At 41.8% G+C, this 25,843-nt stretch overlaps 1 protein-coding gene across 1 annotated transcript in view; it reads right to left on the bottom strand.

The window, feature by feature from the left end:
• LOC124805203 (probable cytochrome P450 6a13) overlaps positions 1-25,843 on the bottom strand; it is a 90,494-nt gene that overhangs the window by 27,635 nt on the left and 37,016 nt on the right. The window contains exon 3 of the mRNA XM_047265699.1: positions 19,989-20,226. Within this exon, the coding sequence (XP_047121655.1) occupies positions 19,989-20,226 (238 nt within the window). The remainder of the gene's footprint in view (positions 1-19,988; positions 20,227-25,843) is intronic.

The raw sequence follows: 25,843 nt of genomic DNA, 5'->3' as shown, positions 1-25,843 counted from the left end.
GTGAAACGTGGACGATAAATAGTTTGGACAAGAAGAGAATAGAAGCTTTCAAAATGTGGTGCTCTAGAAGAATGCTGAAGATTAGATGGGTAGATCCCATAACTAACGAGGAAATATTGAATAAAATTGGAGAGAAGAGAAATTTGTGGCACATCTTGACTAGAAAAAGGGATAGGTTGGTGGCGCATATTCTGAGGCATCAAGGGATGATCAATTTAGTATTGGGGGGGGGGCAGCGTGGAGGGTAAAAATCGTAGAGGGAGACCAAGAGATGAATACACTAAACAGATTCACAAGGATGTAGGTTGCAGTAGGTACTGGGGGATGAAGAAGCTTGCACAGGATAGAGTAGCACGGAGAGCTGCATCAAACCAGTCTCTGGACTGAAGACCACAAGAACAACAACAGTCAGTACCAACGATTTATGCATTAAGGTTTATGTCAAATTATCCCTGTGATCAAGCAGTGACACATTTGAGTTAAAACTCGACTTTTCGAAGATATTCACTACTTTTACCATCAACAACTGCCTTAATGTTGGGGACGATGTGTGTCCCCTATACGGGGTGTATATAGACATGAGTCAGAAAATTAAGCGATTCATTCTTGACCTCACAACATTGTAAAATGTACGTATGATTTCGGGACTCAAAATCCTTCGTTAGAGAAGTATGAAAGACTTAATTATTTTTGTCATAAAAATGATACGTTTACCAAGTAAGGTGTACATCAGAAACGCAGCACAATGCTCTAACATGCGTTGACATAAAATTATTCTTGACTGAAATCTGCCTGATTTCACTTTTGCACCCGCTGAAGATGGTATGGCTACAGAAGATTTACATGCGGAGTGTTCTACACATTACTGTGACCACCACCTACGTTCGACGTCAACGTGCAGTAACCACTGACACACGACAGGTGGCAGCACTGGCAGGGTATATAAATCGTGTCGGGGGTAAGCGGAAACAATGCAGTCAGTGTCGTAATGAGGAAAGTGAGCGATTTATCTGACCGCCAAACTGGTGTGATTCAGTCGAGTCGAGGATGGAAGTCTTTCCGAAACGACTAAGTTTATACACTGCCCTTGCGCAGCAGTGGTTGAAGTACACTGTGCTTGGCAAGATGGCGCTATCCGAAACCGGCACCGAGGTAACAGTAGTACGCCACGGTCCATAGATGACGGGGGTCAACGATGACTGTGGATATGTGTACGGACGAGTAGACGTGCATCTACTGATAAACTGATCCCCCAGATGAACCAAGGGGCTGCCAACACCGTCTCCTCAACGACGTTTCTGCGTGTGGACCTCGACAGGAGTTGCCTGGTTCATGCTCCGAAGCCGTTACCGACGACTGTGCCGCTAAAGCGGAGTTATTGAACGCAGATTTCCGAAATTCCTTCACCAGGGAAGACGAATGGAATATTCCACAATTTGAAACACGAACAGCTCCTAGCATGAGTTTGTTAGGAGTAGATACCTTAGGAGTGGCGAAGCAACTCAAATCGCTTGATACGGGCAAGTCTTCAGGTTCAGATTATATACCGATTAGGTTCCTTTCAGATTACGCTGATACAATAGCTCCCTACTTAGCAATCATATACAACCGCTCGCTCACCGATAGATCTTGTAACACCATAGCTCTAATGCTGTACTGATTTATTTTGCTTTTGTTTCTTTTAATGTTACATTTCTGAGCTTCTGTAAATGTGTGTGATTGAATCGATAACATAAAACTATATATTTCTTTCTTTGCACAAACTTTGATGTCATGGTTTGGTTCTATGCAGTTTAGTATATCAGTCGTTTAAATGCTTTGTCCCATTTGGAGGGAACAAAACTTAATGTATATAATTGTAATTTTCTGTGAATAATTTTTTTTTGTAGAAATGTCAATATGTGCAAATGTTCTGTTTTATTTAATGTATTTGGTCACTGTTATGTAAACTGCTGATCCTCACTTAGGGTTCTTAGTTAGTTTGCATGTAAAAGGTAGTGTAGTTCCCCTCGGGAACGGAACTGTGTAGCGCGCGCAAATTGTGGTTGGCCTAGGTGGAAAAGGTGGAACTGATAGTCAGTCGGGGACGAGCAACGAGTCGGAGACGAGCTACGAGTCTGTGCACTGTCATGTTAATGTTGCATATCGTGCTGGTTCCGAGAGAGGCTTTAGCTGCCGCTTTCCAATGCCTCGGATGGATGGATAAAGGCTGGAACTATTCTGGAATTTGTATCTGTCGTCGCCACCAAGAAATGACCAGAGTCCAGCAATTCTGTCTGCTAATCCACCTACCAACATGCAGTTGCCGCCACGTTGCAATCACTGTAACGTAATACTATAATGATGTACAGTGAAGGATCAGCTTAATGAATGTGTTAGTGTGCTCAAATATAAGGTAATTTATATCTGAATTTATGTACCTACCTTGATTTTTCTCCTCATCATAACTCCTCTCAGGTTCCTCTCCGTTTGAGCTAAAGTGATATCCGAGTGTCCTTACTAAAAGAACATTAAAGCCCAGTATTTTGCTCATTAATGTCTCTTCAACATAGTAAAAAAGAAAGTTAAAGTTAATGTGGCAAGAGAGTGAGTTAAAGTAAATGTTGTTTGCTGAAAATATTCCTATTAAAACTGCTTATTGAAGTGCTGTTGCCAACTTCAAATTAAAATTTCTCAAGACTGAGGCTTATAAAGTTTTGCTTAGTAAATGATCACATTGCTGTCTGTAGTAAATTCTAAAAGGTGAGTTGGTTTCTTGCAATTTTGCCAACATTGTGTTTCACTGCAGTAAAAGTGGAAAACTGCAGTTGTGAAACCTTTATATACTCATGTTTGTTAAGTGTATGTCTCTCTTGTGTATAGGAAGTGCATATTAATAATATAACAGGATCCACAGTTTGTCTATTGTATTAATGCTGGGTAACAAGTAATGGCAAGACCACTGATTATAAAAACCATAACTTCTTTATTCAAATGATAATGAGAAGCAACCTGTGAGTGGATTCCAATTAACTTTCATTTTAAATAGTAAAGTATTTAACTGAGAGAGACTTCACATATGTACAATTTATGATCCTGCAGTGAATGTTAATAGTAATGATATAAATACCATTCAGTTTGAACAAGGCCTGAAAGTAATAGTGTGTTTCAGTATCTGTTATAATTTTGCAAATAGTTTGTGCTGCTCCAGTTTTTAGCTTCAATCTTAACGTAAACATATGCATGTGTCAGAGTTTATTGCACTCGCGTGTGGCCAAGTATAGGTTCCGTTTATCCATTAGAGTTACTAATAATTATTTTCTTGAACGAGAATGTTAACCATTCTCTTGCCTAGTTAGGCTGGCGACCATTTGCAGATAGGCAAAATATTGTTTGTTACTGTTCGAATATTTACGTAATTCTGACTTTCACTTCCGATAAGCCACCCCGTTAGGTACAACACGGTCAACATAACAAAATTCCTCTCAGAGGGTAACACTGCTCTGTTGCTTTATACCATTATCACTCTAACAAAATAATTATGATTTGCAAATTGCCTCCAGTTTTGAGGTTATGGTATAGCAGTAGCAGACGGAAGTGTTATAATCTGTACCTACAGATTGGAAAATTGCGCAGGTCGCACCAGTGTTTAAGAAGGGTAGTAGGAGTAATCCATCGAACTACAGACCTATATCATTGAGGTCGGTTTGCAGTAGGGTTTTGGAGCATATAATGTATTCAAACATTATGAATCACCTCGAAGGGAACGATCTATTGATACGTAATCAGCATGGTTTCAGAAAACATCGTTCTTGTGCAACGCAGCTAGCTCTTTATTCGCACGAAGTAATGGCCGCTATCGACAGGGGATCTCAAGTTGATTCCGTATTTCTAGATTTCCGGAAATATTTTGACACCGTTCCTCACAAGCGACTTCTAATCAAGCTGCGGGCCTATGGGGTATCGTCTCAGTTGTGCGACTGGATTCGTGATTTCCTATCAGGAACGTCGCAGTTCGTAGTAATAGACGGCAAATCATCGAGTAAAACTGAAGTGATATCAGGTGTTCCCCAGGGAAGCGTCCTGGGACCTCTGCTGTTCCTGATCTATATAAATGACCTGGGTGACAATGTGAGCAGTTCTCTTAGCTTGTTCGCAGATGATGCTGTAATTTATCGTCTACTAAGGTCATCCGAAGACCAGTATCAGTTGCAAAGCGATTTAGAAAAGATTGCTGTATGGTGTGGCAGGTGGCAGTTGACGCTAAATTACGAAAAGTGTGAGGTGATCAACATGAGTTCCAAAAGAAATCCGTTGGAATTCGATTACTCGCTAAATAGTACAATTCTCAAGGCTCTCAATTCAACTAAGTACCTGGGTGTTAAAATTACGAACAACTTCAGTTGGAAAGACCACATAGATAATATTGCGGGGAAGGCAAGCCAAAGGTTGCGTTTCATTGGCAGGACACTTAGAAGATGCAACAAGTCCACTAAAGAGACACCTTACACTACACTCGTTCGTCCTCTGTTAGAATACTGCTGCGCGGTGTGGGATCCTTACCAGGTGGGATTGACGGAGGACATCGAAAGGGTGCAAAAAAGGGCAGCTCGTTTTGTATTATCACGTAATAGGGGAGAGAGTGTGGCAGATATGATACGCGAGTTGGAATGGAAGTCATTAAAGCAAAGACGTTTTTCGTCGCGGCGAGATCTATTTACGAAATTTCTGTCATCAACTTTCTCTTCCGAATGCGAAAATATTTTGTTGAGCCCAACCTACATAGGTAGGAATGATCATCAAAATAAAATAAGAGAAATCAGAGCTCGAACAGAAAAGTTTAGGTGTTCGTTTTCTTCTCGCGCTGTTCGGTAGTGGAATGGTAGAGAGATAGAATGATTGTGGTTCGATGAACCCTCTCCCAAGCACTTAAATGTGAACTGCAAGAGTAATCATGTAGATGTAGATGTAGATGTAGAAGCTGATGCTGTTCGTTGGCGACAAAAGCTGGAGTCTGCACGCCAACACCGCACCTGGACGTCCACTGACTGGCGACAAGCGGTATTTTCAGTGGAGTCACGATTTATGCCGCATCGGACGCATAAACACTCTCCAAAAATCATCGAAAGTTTCCAGTGTGGAGGAGAGAGCGTTATGGTTTGGGGAATGTTTTCGTGGCATTCCATGGGTAATCTCGTCATTCTCTATCAACACAAGTGAGCATCTATCCTTCGGGATCTTGTCCACCCCCACCTGCAGTTTGTTTTTCCTCGGCACGGTGACATCTACCAGCAGGACAATGCAACAAATCACACAGCATGCAGTGTACGTGCGTAGTTCGACGAGCACCATGTTGAGTTTACCGTGCTGTCCTGCTCACCAAACATCACGAATCTAAACCAGTCGGGTATCTGTGGGACCGCCTTGAGCGGGCTGTTCGTGCCATGGACCCCCTAACAACCCTACCGCAACAAAGGTCAAAATTTAATAATGATTGTGGTGTTGCTCACGCTGCTAAATACTGCATTTTCGGGCAACAACAAATTTATTATGTGACAGGTGTCATCAGAGCACAGTTAATAAAGTCATTTCATGTTATAATGAATAACTAGGTACTCATCTTTTCGTATTTCCCACGCTGGTCTCGTTGCAAAATCATGGCTCTATCGTCGAAAATCTAGGTGGTGATGATTCCAAGCTCGGATGCAAAGAGGCCTAGGTTTTATTCTGCTATATTCAAAACTTTTATAGATGTGTTTCACAAACCATTCTTGAAGGTTACACTTTCGCAGGACAATGGTGATGTAAAAAAGTAATCAGCACTCCGAATTTAAGTTACACTTCCATTTTATTGCTTTTGTTGCAATATCACGTAATACACAAAACATCACAATACAAAACATACTTGAAAACATCTTCCTCACTTTTAAAGTGCACATTTTATAAACTGGCTACAATATGCATCTTTCCAACATGATTTCCAAGACTTGACTTTTTCAAGGTCCGACTCTCTAACTAACTATTAATCGCTTACGCGCCCAAAAATCAGAGTTACAAGTACGTCAAAGATCATAGTGACAAAAAAAAAACATAAGAATAATATCTTTGCAACATAAACATATCGATGTATCAAAGTACCTCTACATTAATGAAATCAAATCTGAATGTTGTCTCAGAAATATGTTAACTACTTTACAGAAACACAGTAGAATACTGCTGGTATCGAGAGGTTCAGGTGAGGTGCAGTAATGGTTACGTAATTCAAGTACCACTACAACCCTCAATCGAGAAAGCTACTGCAGCTGGCCACGGCACTAGCTTCCAGAACTTCACTGCCTCTCTTTGTGCACTTTTTGCAGCGGTTCGCTCTGTAGAAGGTTCTCATTCCGGCTTTTGACAGGTGGACACAGTTCGACGAGTATTTAACGCCTTCCCTCTTTCATTTCTGCTTGGGCTAGTTAATGAAGTTTCATCCATATACGAGGAACCCTTTATTCAAGTTCAAGCGTTCACACATCGCGTGGAATTCTACCATCTACAGCCCTCTTCTCAAATGGGCCCGTCTCTCGCAAGCGTATCTTCTCAAATGGGCCCGTCTCTCGCAAGCGTTTGTGGAGTTGTGCAAACGTGCTTGCATAGGGTATCTGGACCACAGGGTAGCGCTCACAATAAAGTTATGCTGCTAGCCCGTATATGTAGTGCGTATCAGGATTTCCAGACACTGAATACATGGTTGTGATGTGTTGCAATGGAAGTTAATCTGAAAAGAAAAACCTACAGGAAAAAAATGCCATGGCCAAAGGTTAACAAGAAAATGAGTAAAAAAGCACATTTCATATAAGGCAGGAGTCACTATGGGGAATTACTCTCGTATCTCCCTAAAGGAGGATTTTCGGACCTACGTTCAAGTGAAATTTCTGTAGTTTCTTCATGGCAGGAAGGAAGCTGAAAAATTTCAGACACATATTCGTATACACGCCGCACAGGAGCGGTTTTTAATACCTCTGTGGGTGTACGCCACCTTCCATGAGACATCTATGCCCAAATGCAGAAAAAAGACAGTGGAGATTGTGTTGCCCTCTGTTATTCGTAGTACACACAGATATAGAGATAATGTTAATCGGAGTTTTTTGTTCCACACCTATACAAGGTGTTAAGGGTATAAGTGCATATGTTTCTATTGGTGACTGAGGACTGTGTAGTGAAAATTATTACATCAGGTTTTACTTCATTTGCATAGTAATAGTTTTGCAAATGGAATTCAATAGCCAGCCGCTGTGGCTGAGCGGTTCTTGGCGCTTCAGTAGCGAACCACGCTGCTGCTACGGTAACAGGTTCGAATCCTGCCTCGGGAATGGATGTGTGTATGTGTGTGATGTCCTTAGATTAGTTAGGTTTAAGTGGTTCTAAGTCTAGGGGACTGATGACCTCAGATGTTAAGTCCCATAGTGCTTAGAGCCATTTGAACCATTTGGAATTCAATAAGTAATGCAAAACAATTTTCTTCTGAAAGGAGGTTGATTTCACTCAGGATTCCATTATACCATGTTTTTCTCCACACTTCTGGCTACAAAGTTCTATTTTCAACGTAATCTCCTTTGAATGCGACGGCCATACGCTGTGTGCCCGCATTGGTCAACGTAGAAAACACGGTCTTGCTGCACCAGTAACTACCCCATAATCCACGTACGGCTTTCCGCGGAGTGCGTCCTTCATTGGGCCATACAGATGTAAGTCCTAAGGTATGAAGTGTGGGCTGTATGGCGGATGCGGAAGAACAGCCCAATGAAGTTTTGCGAACTCCTCTCGAATGCACCGACTTGTATGAGGCCTTGTGTTGTCACGTAGAAGAAGAAGTTCGTTTGTATTTTTGTGGAACTGAATGTGCTTTAGTTTACTGAGGGTAGCACAGCTATGTGCGACAGGCCGGTACGCGGGAGATGGGGTAAGTTTGAGTGACTTTACTGCGATGATTACAGACGCCTTGCCCAACGACTCAGCGTGCTTTTGTTTATTGCTAGGTCTCCGTAGACATTCTGCAACTGCCTGTTAATAAACTATTCAAAAACATTTGACCATCACTTCTGAAACTTCCTGTATTACATGTCTTGGCTTGCTGTGCGGTCTGTTTCAGGTCAGGGTATCGTAGAGCTTGGCTCTTTCCTAGCAAATCACAGCAAGCTGACAGTGATGTTCTTAGTTACAAATATACATGGCCTTAGGAGTATAAATGTGGATCTTGTAATCCTTGGTACCTTAATATGTATCCGCTTCGGTGTGTTAGTTTTTTATCTCAGCATTTGTCTTGCCACAAACACGTCACATAGTTTACCACCTGCATGGTCATCACAGTATTCCTAAGTGGACTAAGCTTTTCAGTAGAGACTAACTGTTTTGCGTCCACGTGTCCACACTCCAACACATGACCTAATAAGCGTTAATGGCTTGCTCTTGCCACATGTCCTTGCAGATACCAACCAATCATCTTCTGATAGATTCCTGCCGATGTGTAGACAGGAGTGACACCACCAGCAGTCAACCAATGGTGTAAACCCCCAGAAGATGACCCCTACGTCGGGTTGAAACCGGATGGTGGTATAATAATAATAAAAGCGATTAAGACTGTTTCTGAATAATTGATTAATCATACTAATCGCTGCTTCATCTCCACAACCGTGTTGTCCAAAAATGCCTGTTAATATCTGCGACGCTCTGCTTTTCCGCCAAATAAGAACCCAATGGCAGTCCTCTGTTTGGAACGCACATCCGTCACAGACGCCATTTTGAAGGCTACATATAACGCCCCCACCTATCGGAGCCTTATGAAACTATAGGGGCTGAAGCAGGAATATTCAACGATGTCCCACAGAAAATTCTGAATTTTTTCACCGAAACTGGCAGAGAAAAAAATGCGTTGCATTACATATTGAATTCCCCTCACAGCTATTAGGAGCGGTATGTGTTTACGAGCATTCCTCCCCTCAGCCGTGATCGTCGATTGTGGTGGCGTAGCGAACCTCTAGGAGACTTGGCTGCGCCAGCGTTTCTCATTCGTCGGTGTGGCGTGTAGCGACTATCGTTTCCTGTGGTTTCGACGAGAGGTGTCATCCCAGCTTGGTCACCCCTTAGAATTTGCCTAGACTAACAGTGAGGTCTACAACAGCCGTCTACCTTATTTGGTTAGCGAGGAGAAAGCGGAGTTCTACGAAACTTGGTTACAAAAAGCACATACAGCACGCAACATAGCTGAGAAGCACCAGCAGGATATATTCCATGTAATGTTTACAACGCGGTAGGTAAAAAGGAAGTTTCTTACAGTTTCTGAGAAAAAACTAGAAAATATGATAATAAATCCATCTATGTGAGTAAAATTTGTTCCATTCCATACTGGGCGCCTGGTACAGCAACCGGTTATGAGTTTCTTGAAATAAGACAGTCTCGGTGGAATTTTTTTTTATTTACAGAAAATGACGCGTTTCACCGTTTGGAAGCGTCATCAGATTGGGGGGTGAGGTGGGGGGGGGGGGGGGTGGAATATGACAATGGTGAGGCACATGCAGATTAAAATTGGGAAATGGACTTAATAAAAAAAAACACAATAGAGGACAAGCTCCAGGCTGTGAAACCGTGACTACAGTTAACCATATCTGTAAACACACGTAAAAATTAATGTGGAAAACCAACAATCGTCCATTAATGCCGACATATGTCATTAAATCGTCATGGGAGGAATAAAAGCATTACAGAACCTGGAATCGGGAATACATTCCCAAGTACAACTGCAGTGTCTGCTGGATAGGAAAACTATGACAAACTAAGGAAAATTTAAGAAATCTTATTTAACACGGAGCCAGTTGATTTCTGGCGTACACAGGATGGAGCGTTGCGTACAGCTGACAAGTAGTAGATAGTGTGGTCGAGAAAAGAATACGTCAGCCATCCTTCTAATGTTGTAGCCTCAGTTGAAGTTTTATTGCTTGACAGGTATTACAAATTTTGCACTGTAAATTTATCTTCATACCCGAATTAATTTTGTGTTTTCGTACCTTTTTTATTAATATTATTGCACTAAATTCAGTTATAATAATTCATGTTTTACCAAATTTGTCTTTCGGATATATAATTTAGTTATGCAGTCGCTTTTTGTAAGCACGTTGGTTAGTCAGCGCCATCCACCTGTAAAGTCTGCTACTACAGTCGTATAGTCTTGCCTCTTCGGCTCTGTTTGTGTGGCCAGCTCGGACAGCTGTCGAGCCGCGCGGGATTAGCCGAGCGGTCTAGGGCGCTGCAGTCAAGGACTGTGCGGCTGGTTCCGGCGGAGGTTCGAGTCCTCCCTCTGGCATGGGTGTGTGTGTTTCTCCTTAGGATAATTTAGGTTAAGTTGTGTGTAAGCTTAGGAACTGGTGACCTCACTAGTTAAGTCCCTTAAGATTTCACACACATTTAATTTGAACGGCTGTCGTGTCGTGTTCTCGACCGCATTGTCGGCTATTATGTCAGCTGTACACTGTTTACGTATCCAGCAGACACTGTGGCTATACTTGGCGTTGTATTCTCGGTTCCACGTTCCGTAATTCTTTTATTTGTCCCATGACGGTAGGACGATGGTTGGTTATAAATTTTATTTGAACACTAGACGTAGTCAAAAATTTCAGACACATATTCGTATAGATGCCACACAGGAGCGGTTTTTAATACCTCTGTGGGTGTACGCCACCTTCCATGAGACATCTATGCCCAAATGCAGAAAACGAACGTTCGTTTTCCATATTAATATTTACGTAAGTTCACACTTGAAGGGCTTATTTCAGCAGTGGTACAAGTCCATTTTCGTTCATTTTGAGATACAGAGTCCTAAAGTTAAATGAGAGCTGAAAAATCGGCAGTTGAGGTACCAGCAACATTCAAGAGTATGGCTTCTTGCTAGAGATGAACCTTTCTTTCCGTTTGTTTGGACCATTAATTTCAGATACATTATAAGCAGAAAAGTGGAGGCAATGGACTTGTACCACTATTGAAATAGGCCCTTCATTTATGGTTAATTGTCGTAAAGGTTGTACAGCCTGGAACGTTGCCTCTTTTGTGTTTTTCCATTAGCCCCATTTCCCCATTTTAATCTGCATGCGTCTCACTGTTGTCATTTATCACCCTTAGGTCATTCTGATGACTCCCCAAAAGGGCGAAACACGTTATTTCAGATTTTGCTATCGAGACTGCCTTATTTCAAGCCGCCTATGACAGTTGTCCAATCATTCACAGAACACACTAGGTAATAACTAAATATGATGTACTGAAACACTGACAACATGTGATGAATAAATTCGTGAGGACGGAGGTGGGCGGAGACCTCAGTGTAGGGAAATATAAATTCACGTTGGTCCACAGTTGCTGTGACTTCTGACCGGTGCACCGGACGTTACTGACACACTACAAAATCCACCCGGACTCCGCTGCACACCTAATAAGCAATAAAATCGAGAAACTAGAACAGTCGTGAATAAAGCTCTAATAAAAAATAACAGCAAGCAATTAGAGAAGTGTAATTAACCTTTTACCAGTTGTCACTTACAGTCCGCCTCTCACGCTCAGGTAGCTTGAATGCACGAGCGGAATCAGCCTGAGGTGTGTTGTATGAACTCTGCATTCGAACGCCTTTTACCCTTTTCGCATTTCACTCCATCAACAGATTTTTGGCAATAACTTACAAAAGCGATTACCTTTCTAATGGTGTCTCCGAAAACTGCCAAGTGACACGGCGTTTCTATGCAGGATAAGGTTCACGGATGAAATAGTGCTTATAAATATGGGAAATCAAACGTCGGACTATCCACTACTGGTCAGCTGAAAATCCTTTGCATCTGACAAGGGAATGGTCCGACCCCTAAAGTTTTTATGCATAAAGAATACAACGAAAGAAATTCACTGTCAACATTTTAGCTGCTAAGATGCAATGCAAGTATTTTTTTAAAATTATTCAAGTTACTTGCTTTTTTCGCACGAAGAACCGCTTTCGTAAGCTATTTGTACAGCTGTTCCAGTCTACCGCGCAATCGGTCACGACCGGAAAGCAAAGCGCTAAATGTTACTAATGCCTGCAGTGACGCAGGTGAATCTGAAGCATCCAACCGAACAAAAAATGTCACCTATCTATTGTTAGTGTTTTGAACAGAAGACAGTCGCACCGACAGCTAAACTGTTGCATTGTGATTCTCAAAAAAATGGCTAGCAAAGGAAAATGAACCTAAGCGGCGTTTGATGTTACATTACAGACAACTTACATCAACTGTAACTTAAATTTATTGAAATGAAATACTATATTTCTCTACGCAAACATCACGATGTAACATATTGCATAATTATTACATTTTTTGAATAATGTGTATTTTAGTTACAATAAAACAGTTCCTTGTTTAATCCCCAAAGTTGTCATAATAATGCAAAGTGTCGTTTGAATGAGCAAAACAAACGTTTTCTTTATACCAGGATAACCGAACGAAACAAAAATTAATGCCTTCAGGTACGTCACAGAATTTATCGGTTTTATTTAGACAGAATTTCGGTGGAATAAGAAATGGCCCTGACCTTCGCTCTGCTTATGATACTGCATACCGAGCATACTTAAAGCAGGCACCGCTAGAAAGTAAGAAAACAACGCCACGTCAGTACTGCCGTCTGGTTTTCCATTCGCCGATTTCCACCAGTCACAAGCAGTAATTAAAACACCAATCAAAACGTCGAGTTTCCACAAATGAAAAGAGATAATAAAACATCAATAAAGAACTTCTAACATCCCTCCCCTTCATCTTTAACAGCTTATCAGAATTAGATAAAAGCCATGTCTGCAGGTATGTAAGAAACAAAGTTTTCTCATTCAGCAGTACACAAAAAAAAAGAAAGGAAAACACCCCGGACAGGGTCACTTGGAACAATGATCGAAACGTGGGTAGTTTTACATATTGACAATGCGTTCACAAACCAACAAAAATTTTTGTGAGTGAGTACTCAAAGTAGTTCGTAAAACGTGCCGATGCAACCTGAATATGCACAAATGACTGAAATTTAAGAACACTGTTCTCCGGATAAACCTCAAATGACTCGGAGCTATTGAAAATTATATTGTCGGGGAATTTCCTTAAAAACACTTTGCACGGTTGAGAAACTTCTTTATCGAAAGTCACAGTGGCTATTAAGGGTGGAATCTGACTGATATCAACAGTCTTTTCGTCATCCTCCACAACAACAGATTCAAATGGTTCAAATGGCTCTGAGCACTATGGGACTTAACATCTATGGTCATCAGTCCCCTAGAACTTAGAACTACTTAAACCTAACTAACCTAAGGACATCACACAACAACAACAACAACAGAGGTATAGTTATTGCCTGGCTAACAGTCCAACAAAAGCAAGCAATTAATTTCTACAGCTGGTGAGGAAGCACTTAATTTTTGGTCCTAGTATGCCTTCAAGTCACAAAAGACAGATAAAAAACTATGAAAACAGCAATCCGCCCATACTAATCACTATCATTGTCGTATATGAATGTGTCATAGCATTAATCTGATTTTTTCGTCTCGAAATGATAATGTGCGGCTTTCTCGCAGTTCTTTCACGAAATCTGACTCATTGGCATTAGACACAAGAGATATGGGGATAACAGCAAGTTTCGTTTTCATATCAGCTTTGAATTAGTATCATCTCCTCTACACTTTTACTTGAAGTAAACTTCGTAGTTTTCTGACATCTTACACTGTATGATTTCTTAAATCTCCTTTACCAGGTTGAAGAAGACTTGCAATCAGAAATATTAATCTCAGTTGCGATTAGGACCGTCCAGTCTCGTAGATCTCCTTCGGTTACTGTGACTGTTTCTCACGAGCAGGTCTACATGGTTCCTATCTCAAGAAAAACCCTCTAAAGAACTCTCCACGTTATTTCTTCAAGTTTAGGGGTCTCTATTGGTTATTAAAGGGGGTTACGGAGCCCCTTGGCCACTCTGTACAGTAATTATTTTCGGTAGTTTTCTATTTCACAGTTTTGCGAATTTCATTTTGGTGCGTGTTTATTACTTCGTGTTGGTCTTTCTTCTATTTATACAGTTTGCGGCCAAATTTTGTGAACCAAAATCCGATTTGACACCACTTCACTATGTCTCCCTTTTTAACACGTTACTGCAAAAGCAATGGGTAATTATTGTGGATACTAAATGAGTTAAAAATTTGAACGAACATTAACTGTGGAAGACTGTTTCAGAGAAAACTGAAAATATCTTTACTAATTACCATCGCATCGAGTCATGTCATCTATTTAGTGAGCCTTAGCAGTTAAAAGTATGACAGGGTCCTTCTTTTGGTATATTCTTACTGTATAAGAAATAACTGGGCATGTTACGACATGTTGGTTTGGACCATTCCATTGTGAGAGAAGTTGATAAACAAATACCTTGGTCAGTCAAATTGTCGTGTCGTCTTTCAGTAATTGCATCAATGGTCGCTATTGTAGTTGGGGAACTCCTTATACCCACAAGTACTTACACACTGAAGCGCCAACGAAACTGCCATAGGCATGCGTACTCGAATACACAGATATGTAAACAGGCAGAATACGGCGCTGCGGTCGGCAACGCCTAGATAAGACGTCAATGTCTGGCGCAGTTGTTAGATCGGTTACTGCTGCTAAAATGGCAGGTTATCAAGATTTAAGTGACTCTGAACCTGGGGTTATTGTCGGCACACGAACGATGGTACACAGCATATCCGCGGTGGCGATGAAGTGGGAATTTTCCCGTACGACCGTTTCACGAGTGTATCGTGAATATCAGGAATCCGATGGGACATAAAATATCCGACATCGCTGCGGCCGGAAAAAGATCCTGCAAGAACGGGGCCAACGATGACTGAAGAGAATCTTTCAGCGTGTCAGAAGTGCTACCCATTGGCAAATTTCTGTCGATTTCAATGCTGGGCCATTAACAAGCGCCAGCGTGCGAACCATTCAACGAAACATCATCGATATGCACTTTATGGGCTTCCGGAGCCGAAGGCCCTCTCTTGTACCCTTGGTGACTGCACGACATAAAGCTTTACGCCTCGCCTGGGTCCGTCAACGCTGACATTGGACTGTTGATGACTGAAAACATGTTGCCTGGTCGGGAGAGTCTCGTTTCAAATTGTATCAAGCGAATGGACGTATACGTGTAAGGAGACATCACGAATCCATGAACCCAGCATGTCAGCAGGGAACTGTTCAAGCTGGTAGAGGCAGACTGTATGATCATCTGCAACCATTCATGTCCGTTAGCATTCCGACGGACTTGCGCAATTCCAGCAGGACGATGTGAGAGTCCACACGTCCATAATTGCTACATATTGTCTCCAGGAATCCTTTGAGTTTAAAGACTCCCGCTGGCCACCAAACTCCCCAGATAAGGACATAATTGAGCGTATCTCGGATGCCTTGCAACGTGCTGTTCAGAAAAGATTTCCACCCGTTCGTACTCTTATGGATTTATGGACAGCCTGCAGCATTCATGATGTCAGTTGCCTCCAGAAATACTTGAGACATTTGTCGAGTCTATGCCACGTCGTGTTCGGGAACTTCTGCGTGCCTGTGGGGGCCCTACACGATATTAGGAAGGTGTACCGGTTCCTTTGGCTCTTCACTATCGTTGCTAACAGGTAGGTTGTCACAGCTATTCGGTGACATTCCGCTGCGCAACAGAAAATCGATTCTTAAATCGATGGATCGGTCGTTCTGGAAACACATAATAGCCCTCACACTTAAGAGAGTTAATATCTCTCGACTTTTAATTGTGATAAAAATATATGAATACACCGATGAGTCCCAAAGTCATTAAACGTGGTTTAATATACGCGAGCGCCTTAATAAGTCGAGATGACATTTGACGCACAGTTAGTCCAAGGTATTTTTATAGCATCTATCAATGCTACACTCGACATTTTCGTCCGATAGCCATAATGACATTTTACGTGTTACGTGAATGTTTACATTTGGTACAATAGGACTACACTCGACATTTTCGTCCGATAGCCATAATGACATTTTACGTGTTACGTGAATGTTTACATTTGGTACAATAGGACAGACGTATATGCAACCTTTCCTCATGAATGTGTCAGTACTTTGAGGCGCTGTTATCTTCTTACTATTTGTTCATCATAGCTTAGGACTATAAAACACTCCTCAAAGACTTCTTACAATGAGTTAGAAATAGTATACAATTACACTGAAAAAATTGTCATAATTCGGTAGCTGTAAAAATTAAAAGATTCTTGCTTATGTAGACAATTCGCCACATTTTCCTCTACTGTTTCATGAAAACTGCGGCTTGTTCTAATTACCCTTTCGGGATGTATGTACGAGACACAGTCTTAGCTACCTCATGCTGATTGTACAGATGGAAAAGTAAATTATGCCTCTACATGTAGCTGAGACATCACACTGTAGAGAGGAAATATATAATGTAATAATAATAACGATGAAAGGAGAAGGAATTTAATAAAATTATAATTGGGCTGGAAAGAGATAAACCGCCTGTTGACTGCTTGGAGATTGCAGACGATGTTTCCATCCTACCTGAATCTATTTAAAATGGAGGTAAATCTCTTACAAGAGAGAACTACGAAACCAGACCTACATGTGTCTTTTGAAAAAACAGAGTATATGACAGATGCGAAGTGGCATCGAAACACATAGAAACTGCTTATATAAAAAAAGAAAACGGCAACAAAATTTAAATACTTATCTGAAACAATACCACCATATTCTTTGGAGAAGGAAACTATCTTAGCATGAGCTTTTCAGTTAACAAAAAACCTCTTTAAGGTTTCCATAAATGAAACACTCCGGCAATACCACAATGTTTTTACATCTGAATGCCTTCATGCTTCGGAATGGCTGCCGATAAATACAACTAGACAGTTAGGTGAAATAGAAAACATGCAGAAGAAAGTAATCAGGGAAGTTATGGGACCATACGCTGAGATGACAAAAGTCATAGGATAGCTATAAGCATAAATACAGATGCTGGCAGTGTCGCGGACACAAGATATAAAAGAGCAGTGCATTGGCGGAGTTATCTTTTGTATTCAGTCGACGTGATTACGGCCGAACGACAGGAGTTAACAGACCCTTAACGCGAAATGGTGGTTGCAGCTAGACGCATAGGACATTCCATTTTGAAAATCGTTAGAAAATTCAATATTCGGCGATCCTCAGCGTCAAGAGTGTGCCCGGAATACCAAATTTCATAACCGCAGAAATCAATGTGAGTTGTACAACGAACGTATCCGTGAGTACAACTTGTCGGAATTTGACGTTAACGGGCTATGGCAGCAGACGAGCGACGGGAGTACAGTTGCTAACAACACGACATCGCCCTAAGGTCCTCACCTGGGATCGTGAGCATATCGGTTGGATCCTAGACGACTGGAAAACCATGGTCTGGTCGGATGAGTCCCGATTTCGGAAAACCGTTGTCTGATTAGATGAGTCCCGATTTCAGTTGGTAAGAGCTGATGCTAGGGTTCGAGTGTACTGCAGACCCCACGAAGCCATGGACCCAAATTGTCAACAAGGCACTGTACAAGCTGTTGGTGACGCCATAGTGGCGTGGGCTGTGTTTACGTGGAATGGACTACTGGTTCCACAGGCCCAACTGAACCGATAATTGACAGCGAATGGCTATGTTAGGCTACTTCCAGATCATTTTCAGCCATTCATGTACTTCGTGGTCCCAAAGAACTATGCGCCATGTCACCGGGTCACATCGTTCGCGGTTAGTTGTAAGAACATTTTGGACAATTCCAGCAAATCGTCTGGCCGCCCAGATCGCCCAACATGGACACCATCGAAAATTTACGAGAGATATTAGAGAGGTTAGCTCGTCCACGAAATCCTGCACCGTCAACTGTTTCGCGATTATGGATAGCTGTAGAGGCAGCATGATTCAGTATTTCTTCAGGGGACTTCCAATGACTTGTTGAGTCCGTGGCACTTCGATTTGCTGCACTATGTCGGATAAAAAGAGATCCAACACGATATTAGGACATACCCCATAACGTATATCACATCAGTGTAATATGAAAATGTGGAAAGAAAATTAAGAAGTAATAAAGAAGATGATTAAAAAATAGACTGAATATTAGACACATTGAGGAAGTCAAGTGTTGTATTCAGTGGACACCTAAAATGATTAGATGAAGAAAGAATTTAAAACAAGAAGATTTTTAACTTTTGTGACAGAAATAGAAAAACATCAGTGACATATATCAAAGAACTTAAAGAAATGTGAGAAAGTAAATAGTTTCAAAGGCTTTCAGGAGTAACAAATAAAAAAACACAGGCGTCAAATAGATAGAAGAAAGAAGAGAAAAACACAGGAAAAGAATGAGAAATTGTTGGTAAGAAAAAAAAGGGAAAAAAAGAAGGGAAAACTTAGTCATGTAGTCCTTAGTAGACCAAACCATTAAAAGAAGTATAACGGAAAGCGCAATAACAATTTTTACTAAACTGAGGTTCTTTCTTACTCTCGTTATGGTCCCAGGCAGGTCCACTACTGTTACTTCCACTGTAACCACCGAGCGAGGTGGCGCTGGGGTTAGCACACTGGACTCGCATTCGGGAGAACGACGGTTCAATCGCGTCTCCGGCCATCCCGATTTAGGTTTTCCGTGATTTCCCTGAACCATTCCAGGCGAATGCCGAGATGGTTCCTTTGAAAGGGCACGGCCGATTTCCCTCCCAATCCTTCCCTAACCCGAGCTTGCGCTCCGTCTCTAATGACCTCGTTGTTGACGGGACGTTAAACACTAACCACCACCACCACTGTAACCGTAGTGATATCTAACGTTTTTCGGGACAAACGAAAATATTTATGTATACACGTTACCAGTAAATGAAAGCCTATTTACTGATATTAAATGAAGGCATCATGATGAATCAATGAAGATTACACGATATGAAGCTACAACAGCGAATATCGGTCGGAAATTCCAAGTATATGCGATGACTAATGAAAATTTCTACCAGACCTGCAATGGAATCAAGATACTGTACAGTTATGCTATCTGATCACGCTCCACTTTCCTGACTCAAATCATTATTTTCATTCATAATTTCATGTATGACTTCCAAATACTACCAGCACAGTTCTCTCTTTGGGTATGCATAATAACAGCACAGGGGAATGGCATAGGTTCTTATCCTGTCGCTGGGGTACTTACAGTAATTATATTAGCTGAAGCAAAATGAATGGACTTACGTAACAAGAAAGGCATTTACATTAAACTGTGCCACGGAAGTGATGTTATTTCCACGCAACCTATCGCAGGACCACAAACACAAATGTTTGGAAATGAGAAGTGGATATATTAATGGCAATAATAGCTTGAGTCAGGCCTGAGGGCATGCTCGGGTAACCAAATAAATATGGCACTTGCTACAGACACGCAGGACATTTCCGTACGATCACTAATGTGGTAAAAATTTTCACTGGTCATCTCACTCTGACTGGAAGCTCCTGTTAACTTTCTTTCCGTGTTTTCCAATTAAATGTTCTTACTCCGTCGTATGTAAGACACAATGTTCTTATGTTTTATTTATCCAAACAGTTTTCGACAGCTGTGCCGCCTTCAGTGGGTCTCGATTTGTTTATGTAAAATATTTTACAAAATTCATGGTTGTTTTCTTATTTTAATCCAGTTAAATAACATGGGCTTTTCAAAATTTTTTGTTTTTATATCTTCCCTGTAATTACGTTATTGTGAAAATGGATTTTTTCACGTCACTTGTTTTCATGCCTTCTTACTGTTTTGACAGCATACCATCTGCAGAGTACTTGTAATATGTCATTAAGCTATTATTTCTTATTCGCACCAGGCGGTTAATATTTGCGCGGGGATAATGATGGGTTGTCAAACGGCGATGTAGCGTGTGATATAAATAATTACAAGTTAGCCACACGAGAGGGTAAGTCTGAATGCGCCTTACTTGTGGGTGTGTTCTCCTCAGACGCGAGGCCGTTCAGTCTCGCTTGCAAGAACTCGTGCATCACGTCATCTCGGCAGAGGTGGTTCTTCTGCCTGTACTGCAGAATTCCTAGGGCGACTCCCTTGAAGAAGTCGTAGGTGTCGTGCGTGAAGTAGCCGAAGAAGAAAATCCAGGCGACTTCTGGGTGCCACATCGACAGGAACTCCACGAAATTTTTTCGTCGAGTCGGATACATTGCCTGCGAATTCCAGATTACTTATTTCATATCTACAAACACTACGAGGATTTTATTACGACAGAAATCTACATCGTAACTTACTTTGGTCTGTTAAAATATTATGTAACCTAATGGATGGCATTAGTGCATTGTATACTAACCTAAAAGTCTTGAACTCTAAAACGTAATAGATGACATTTGACGGTTAGAATGTGGCCCACAGTGAATTACTATCCTGTACCAATCACTTCATTTCCCTGCAGGTTTAATGTCTGAGTTGCATATATTCCAATGTCTGCCTCATCCTACACTTTTTTCCTGGTACGGTTCCCGCTACGCCTGACGCTTCAACACATTTCCTATGATCCTGCCACTTCTTCTCGTCAGTGTTTCCTAGTTTTCCTTTCATAGTCGATTCTGGAGAGACATTAATTATTTATTGTTATATCTGCCCACCTGATTCTGAGCATATTCTTTTAATTGTGTGGCAAAGTGCGAGATTACATACTTTAATGTCTTGAGTTCGATCCCCAGTCAGTCCTATGATTTTTATCTGTCCCTTATCATTTCTGGCAATATTTCTTAAAGTGAAAAATGTTGAAGTTTCCTGTGGATCACAGTCCTGCCGGTCTTTCTGTAAAGTACAGGAGAAATCAAGTAGGAGAAGGGCAACGAGGTATCACTTTCTACAATCCATAGCTAATAATGCTCTGTGTTGTTCAGAGTAACCTTCAGGTTGATGGCAGTTTTACCTTAGTTCCTTTCATTATTTAAAATGTGTAATAACTCTTCTTTCATGGTTCCTCATAATTGCATGATTCACATCCATGCGATGCTTTGCTCTATAGCCACGCGGGATTAGCAGAGCGGTCTGGAGCGCTGCAGTCATGGACTGTGCGGCTGGTCCCGGCGGAGGTTCGAGTCCTCCCTCGGGCATGGGTGTGTGTGTGTTTATCCCTAGGATAATTTAGGTTAAGCAGTGTGTAAGCTTTGGTACTGATGACCTTAGCAGTTAAGTCCCATAAGATTTCACACACATTTGAACATTTTTTTGTGCTCTATACACAAATTCTCCGTAACTTCCTTCTCCAACTCTGTCAGACGTGTAATTTAAAACAATCTTCATTAATTCTTTAGCTGCACTTTTTTAATTACTTGAAAGGTTTAGATACCTCTGGATCATCTTCAGATCTAAAACAACGTAGAACTAAACATGTTCCGTATAACATGTCACAATAATTACAACACAATTGTACATAAATATAAATGTTACCTAAGTAGCTGTGATAGCAAGCTGTCTAGTCTGTCACAACCTCACATCAGAATATAGTGTTTTGCAACTGCGGTCAGCTATCTTGTAGAGGTACAGGAGAGGGTACGGGGAAAGGGAACATGAGGGAAAGGGCTAATTGGAGAGGCGATGATTGGGAGAGGGAAAGGAAGCAGGTAGGTTGAGTGGTAGAGATCTAAAGAGCTTGGGAAGGCAAGACCTTACGATAAAATTACAAAAAAATATAACATGTAAAAATTCTCTTCGACTATTAATAGTGTAGAACAATGGATGTGTGAACTGGTAAACTGTAAACGACGTAAGGTAGTAAAATTATAAAATGGAGTGAGGGGGGCTGAAAGGGAGGAAAGAACGCAGGAGCCGCGGTCCAAGGCGCCTTCCACGGTTAGTGCGACTCCCCCCCCCCCTCCCCGCCAACAACCCCCCCCCCCCTCCTGTTCCCCGTCGAAGGTTCGAGTCCTCCCTCCATCATGGGTGTGTTTGTTGTTCTTAGCGTAAGTTAGTTTAAGTTAGATTAGGTATGTGTGTAAGCCTAGGGACCGATGACCTCAGCAGTTTGGTCCCATAGGAACTTATCGCAAAACAAAAGGGAGGATGGCGGTGGGTGGCAAGGGAGGCGTGCTACTAAAGAATGGGTCTTAAAATGGCAAAAAGTTAATTACGTAAAAACCTTACGTTTATATGTTAAAAGTGTAGACGAATGGACGAGTGAAAATGTAAAAGGCATAAAACAGTAAAATCTAAAAGTGGAAATAAAGCAACCAAAACTGAAGTACGGCCTTAAAATACCAAGGTTGTAAAACACTGGAAGTATAGAATCATAAGGGTCTTTCTCTGAAAGTAGGTAAGTTGTATAAAGGTTTTCATTAAGATCATAAAGCTGTAGAACAATGAATGTAAAATAAAAAAAGACGGAAAGGATTATAGACGGAAAAGGATTACAGAAATCAAGTTGTGTGCGGTACTTGCAACCTTAGTTGCTGCACAATATACTGTTATATACTTTTCATGGGTTTATACTTACAAGTTTTAAATTTTTTAATATTTAATGACAGTTCCGTTATAGGTGCTCTATATAATTTAGCTTCTGTAATTCTGCGCACAGTAGGACGTCCATTCCATTCAACACGTCATCTCATTCTCAGAAGCTAGTAACGAAAACACCAGATCTGATCGTTGATGTTTTTTCAACGTAAGTTTTGATCCCACTTCTTAACCAAATACTCTTTTGTCGATTGCTCTAAACGTCTTAACTTACTTTATGTGTAAATTGCTATCTGTGTAAATATAGTTATCATAATTCGTATCGTAATTTCGAAAAACGACTTCTCTGAGGCCACAACTTGTATGTTAGATTAATATTGGAATCCCTTAGCAACAACATAAGTTGTTTTCTGTGCACAGTTAGGTAACCCAGAAAGTATTTTGTAATACTTTCGTAGAACTGGGCTTCACTACCGTATGATACGTTCAATGTATGTAACTTTTCCCTACTTACGCTACATGTATTTATTGCTCCACCAGGGGCAGCTTATTTTGGTCTATGTGGTAATTATTAAGTGATCATTTGGAGAACGTATTTGAAAAGCAACAGAGACTTCCCTTCAGCTAGTGAAACTTTTGTTTGACTCCAAAAAAAATGCGACAGGGGTCCTTAGAATTTCACACTTTAATTCTTACGGGCATGGTGGCTCTAATTATGATCACCGGTTTCGATTCAACGCCAAACTCGTTAATAATGTTTAGGAACACTGCACTATGTGCCTAGTGCACCTGTTTCTTAAGGTCCATAAAGGCTGACGCATGCTGTGTGGGCTTAAGTGTGCAGTACCAACGAGTGTTTCGAAAAGGTGCACGTATTTAGCGGTTATTTATGTTTTCGTTACTGATTGTTTCCCTTCATCAACTTACAAATATACTACAGGTACGCTGCAAACAATGATGCAGTCCAAACGTTAATGGTAGTGTCCTTCCGTTAGAGCTGTTCTCTGGTGAAGCCGATTTTAGTTGGAATGTGATCAACAACACTGCTACGAGTCGTCGATCGTCGCAACATTATTCCCACCGCAAGATGCTACCAAGTATGGAAATTCGTCTTCTTCAAAACGAGCTTGGGTAACAAAATCCCGCTTTAGAAAGTAACCGTGTTGTGCTGGGTACGACACCTTTTAACTTGTGCCGTGATGGCTACGACAGTGCTCAACTTGAATTTTCTCAGCGGAGTTGCCGCGTGAGGGGTCTGATACAGCTCACCCGGCCCGAGGAGGACAGATTCGTTGCGCCTATAGAGTGCAGTGCTCCTACCATGGCAAGTGACCAGCAGACTAGCGTGCCACACTGGGGCGCGACAGTGTTGGTGCGAGGCGAACTCACTGATCTGACGCTGCGCAGTTTCACGTGTCGCAGATGCGGCCACAGATAGTTTTTGAGTTCCTAACGTAGCCGTACATGTAGAGGGGTGTTCCTAAGTCCCTGCAGTGTTTCAGGAGACGACGGGGCGAGAAATACAAGGCACACGGGGAACAGGCACTTCAATGAAGTTTTAAACTCAGAATACAGGTTTTCATTATGGGCACCGCGTGTGACGTCAATTCTTTTGTGCCGACGTACGCTTTTCAGATATGTTCATTGGGCTGCCTAGCTCATTCCCGAACTAATTCGATGCGGCAGTATGGAGTAGATGATTTATCTGCATACTAATTGAGTAACTGTCGCTGCCCGGATATGGATTTACTCCCATCTCCTATTCGTCTGTCTCCCTCTCCCACCTTTCTATGTCCATCTCATACTTCCCCTCCCCCTTGTCTACCCGACTGTTGCTGCCCCACTATCTATCCGTCCCCTCCTCCCAACTCTCTCTATCTCCTCCTCCCCCTCTCCCTGTGCACCACCTCCTCTTTCCCTCGCTGTTCATCTCCTACTCCCATCTCTCTCACTCCACCCTTCTCCTCTTCCCTATCTCTATTTCTTAACTCCTCCCAATCTCTCTGCCCATCTCCTCCTACGCCCTCTATCACTTTTCCTCCTTTTCCACCTCTCTCTTTCCATCGACTCCTCTTTCCTTCCTCTCTCCCTCTGCCACTCTCCTCTCTCTCCATCCATCTCTTCCTCTTCCTTTTCTCTGTCCACGCCCCCTTCCCCCGAATTACTGTGTCCATCTCTTCCTACTTCATATCACTGAAGGTGATGACTCGTGGTACGAGGAAAATGTGCGTTCCTGTCCCGCTCCGGCACAAATTTTCATACATTGCTTCGGGTAATACGTGTATAATTATTACAGCTGAGCTGAGCTTCAGGATTATATGGGATAGCAAGCACGGAGACAACAAGAAGAACTGCACCACAAGATGATAATTCAGGAATATATTACTATATTATTCGAAGCTTGTAGTCGTCCTTCAATCATGAACAGTAGGAACACCGGAACAGAAAAGAATCGAAGCGTTTTAGATGTGATGCTACAGAGGAACGTTGGAAATTAGGTGAACAGAAGTGCTAATGAAAGACGATGTTCTGAACAGAATTGGCAAAGAAAAGAATTTTTGGAGAACACCGACAAGAAGAAGGGACATGATGATTCAACATGTGTTACGACATCTAGTTGTAGCCGCTATGAGCCGGCCAGAGTGGCCGAGCGGTTCTAGGCGCTACAGTCTGGAACAGCGTGACCGCTACGGTCTCAGGTTCGAATCCTACCTCGGGCATGGATGTGTGTGATGTCCTTAGGTTAGTTAGGTTTAAGTAGTTCTACGTTCTAGGGGACTGATGACCTCAGCAGTTAAGCCCCATAGTGTTCAGGGCCATTTGAACCATTTTTTGTAGCCTCTGTGGTTCGGGAGGCGGCTTTACAGGTTAAAGACTGTAAGGGAAGACAGACATTGGACTTAGGATGCAGCTTGTGGCCCGTGGCATTAGTTTTAATCACGAGAATCATCATCATCATTGTTTTGCCAAAAGTCAGGTTTTCAGATGGTAGTTTTCTTCGTCAGCATAATTTCCGCTTCCCTTTATGTCGTCTATCATCTTGTATCTACTTCTTCCTCTCAGTCTTCTCCCACAAACCAATCCTTCCAAAGCATCTGCTAGCAAGCACTCCCTTCTCAATGAATGTCGCAACCAGATCTTTTTCCTTTCTCTTACAACGATCAGCAGACATCTTCGCTCACCAACCCTTTCCAATACTCGTTCATTTCTCACACTTTCCACCCAGCTTATTCTCTCCATTCTCCTCCATATCCACATCTCAGATGCTTCTAACCTTTTTTCATCCTCTCGTCTATGCGTCCATGTTTCTGACCCATATAGTGCCACACTCCAGACAAAACAGTTGCCAAGTCTTTTCCTTAG

Source organism: Schistocerca piceifrons, chromosome 7 (genome assembly GCF_021461385.2).
Source record: "Schistocerca piceifrons isolate TAMUIC-IGC-003096 chromosome 7, iqSchPice1.1, whole genome shotgun sequence".
NCBI classification, from domain to species: domain Eukaryota; kingdom Metazoa; phylum Arthropoda; class Insecta; order Orthoptera; family Acrididae; genus Schistocerca; species Schistocerca piceifrons.
Note: the sequence above shows the minus strand (reverse complement) of the source record. Positions and strands in the feature narration are given on the sequence as shown.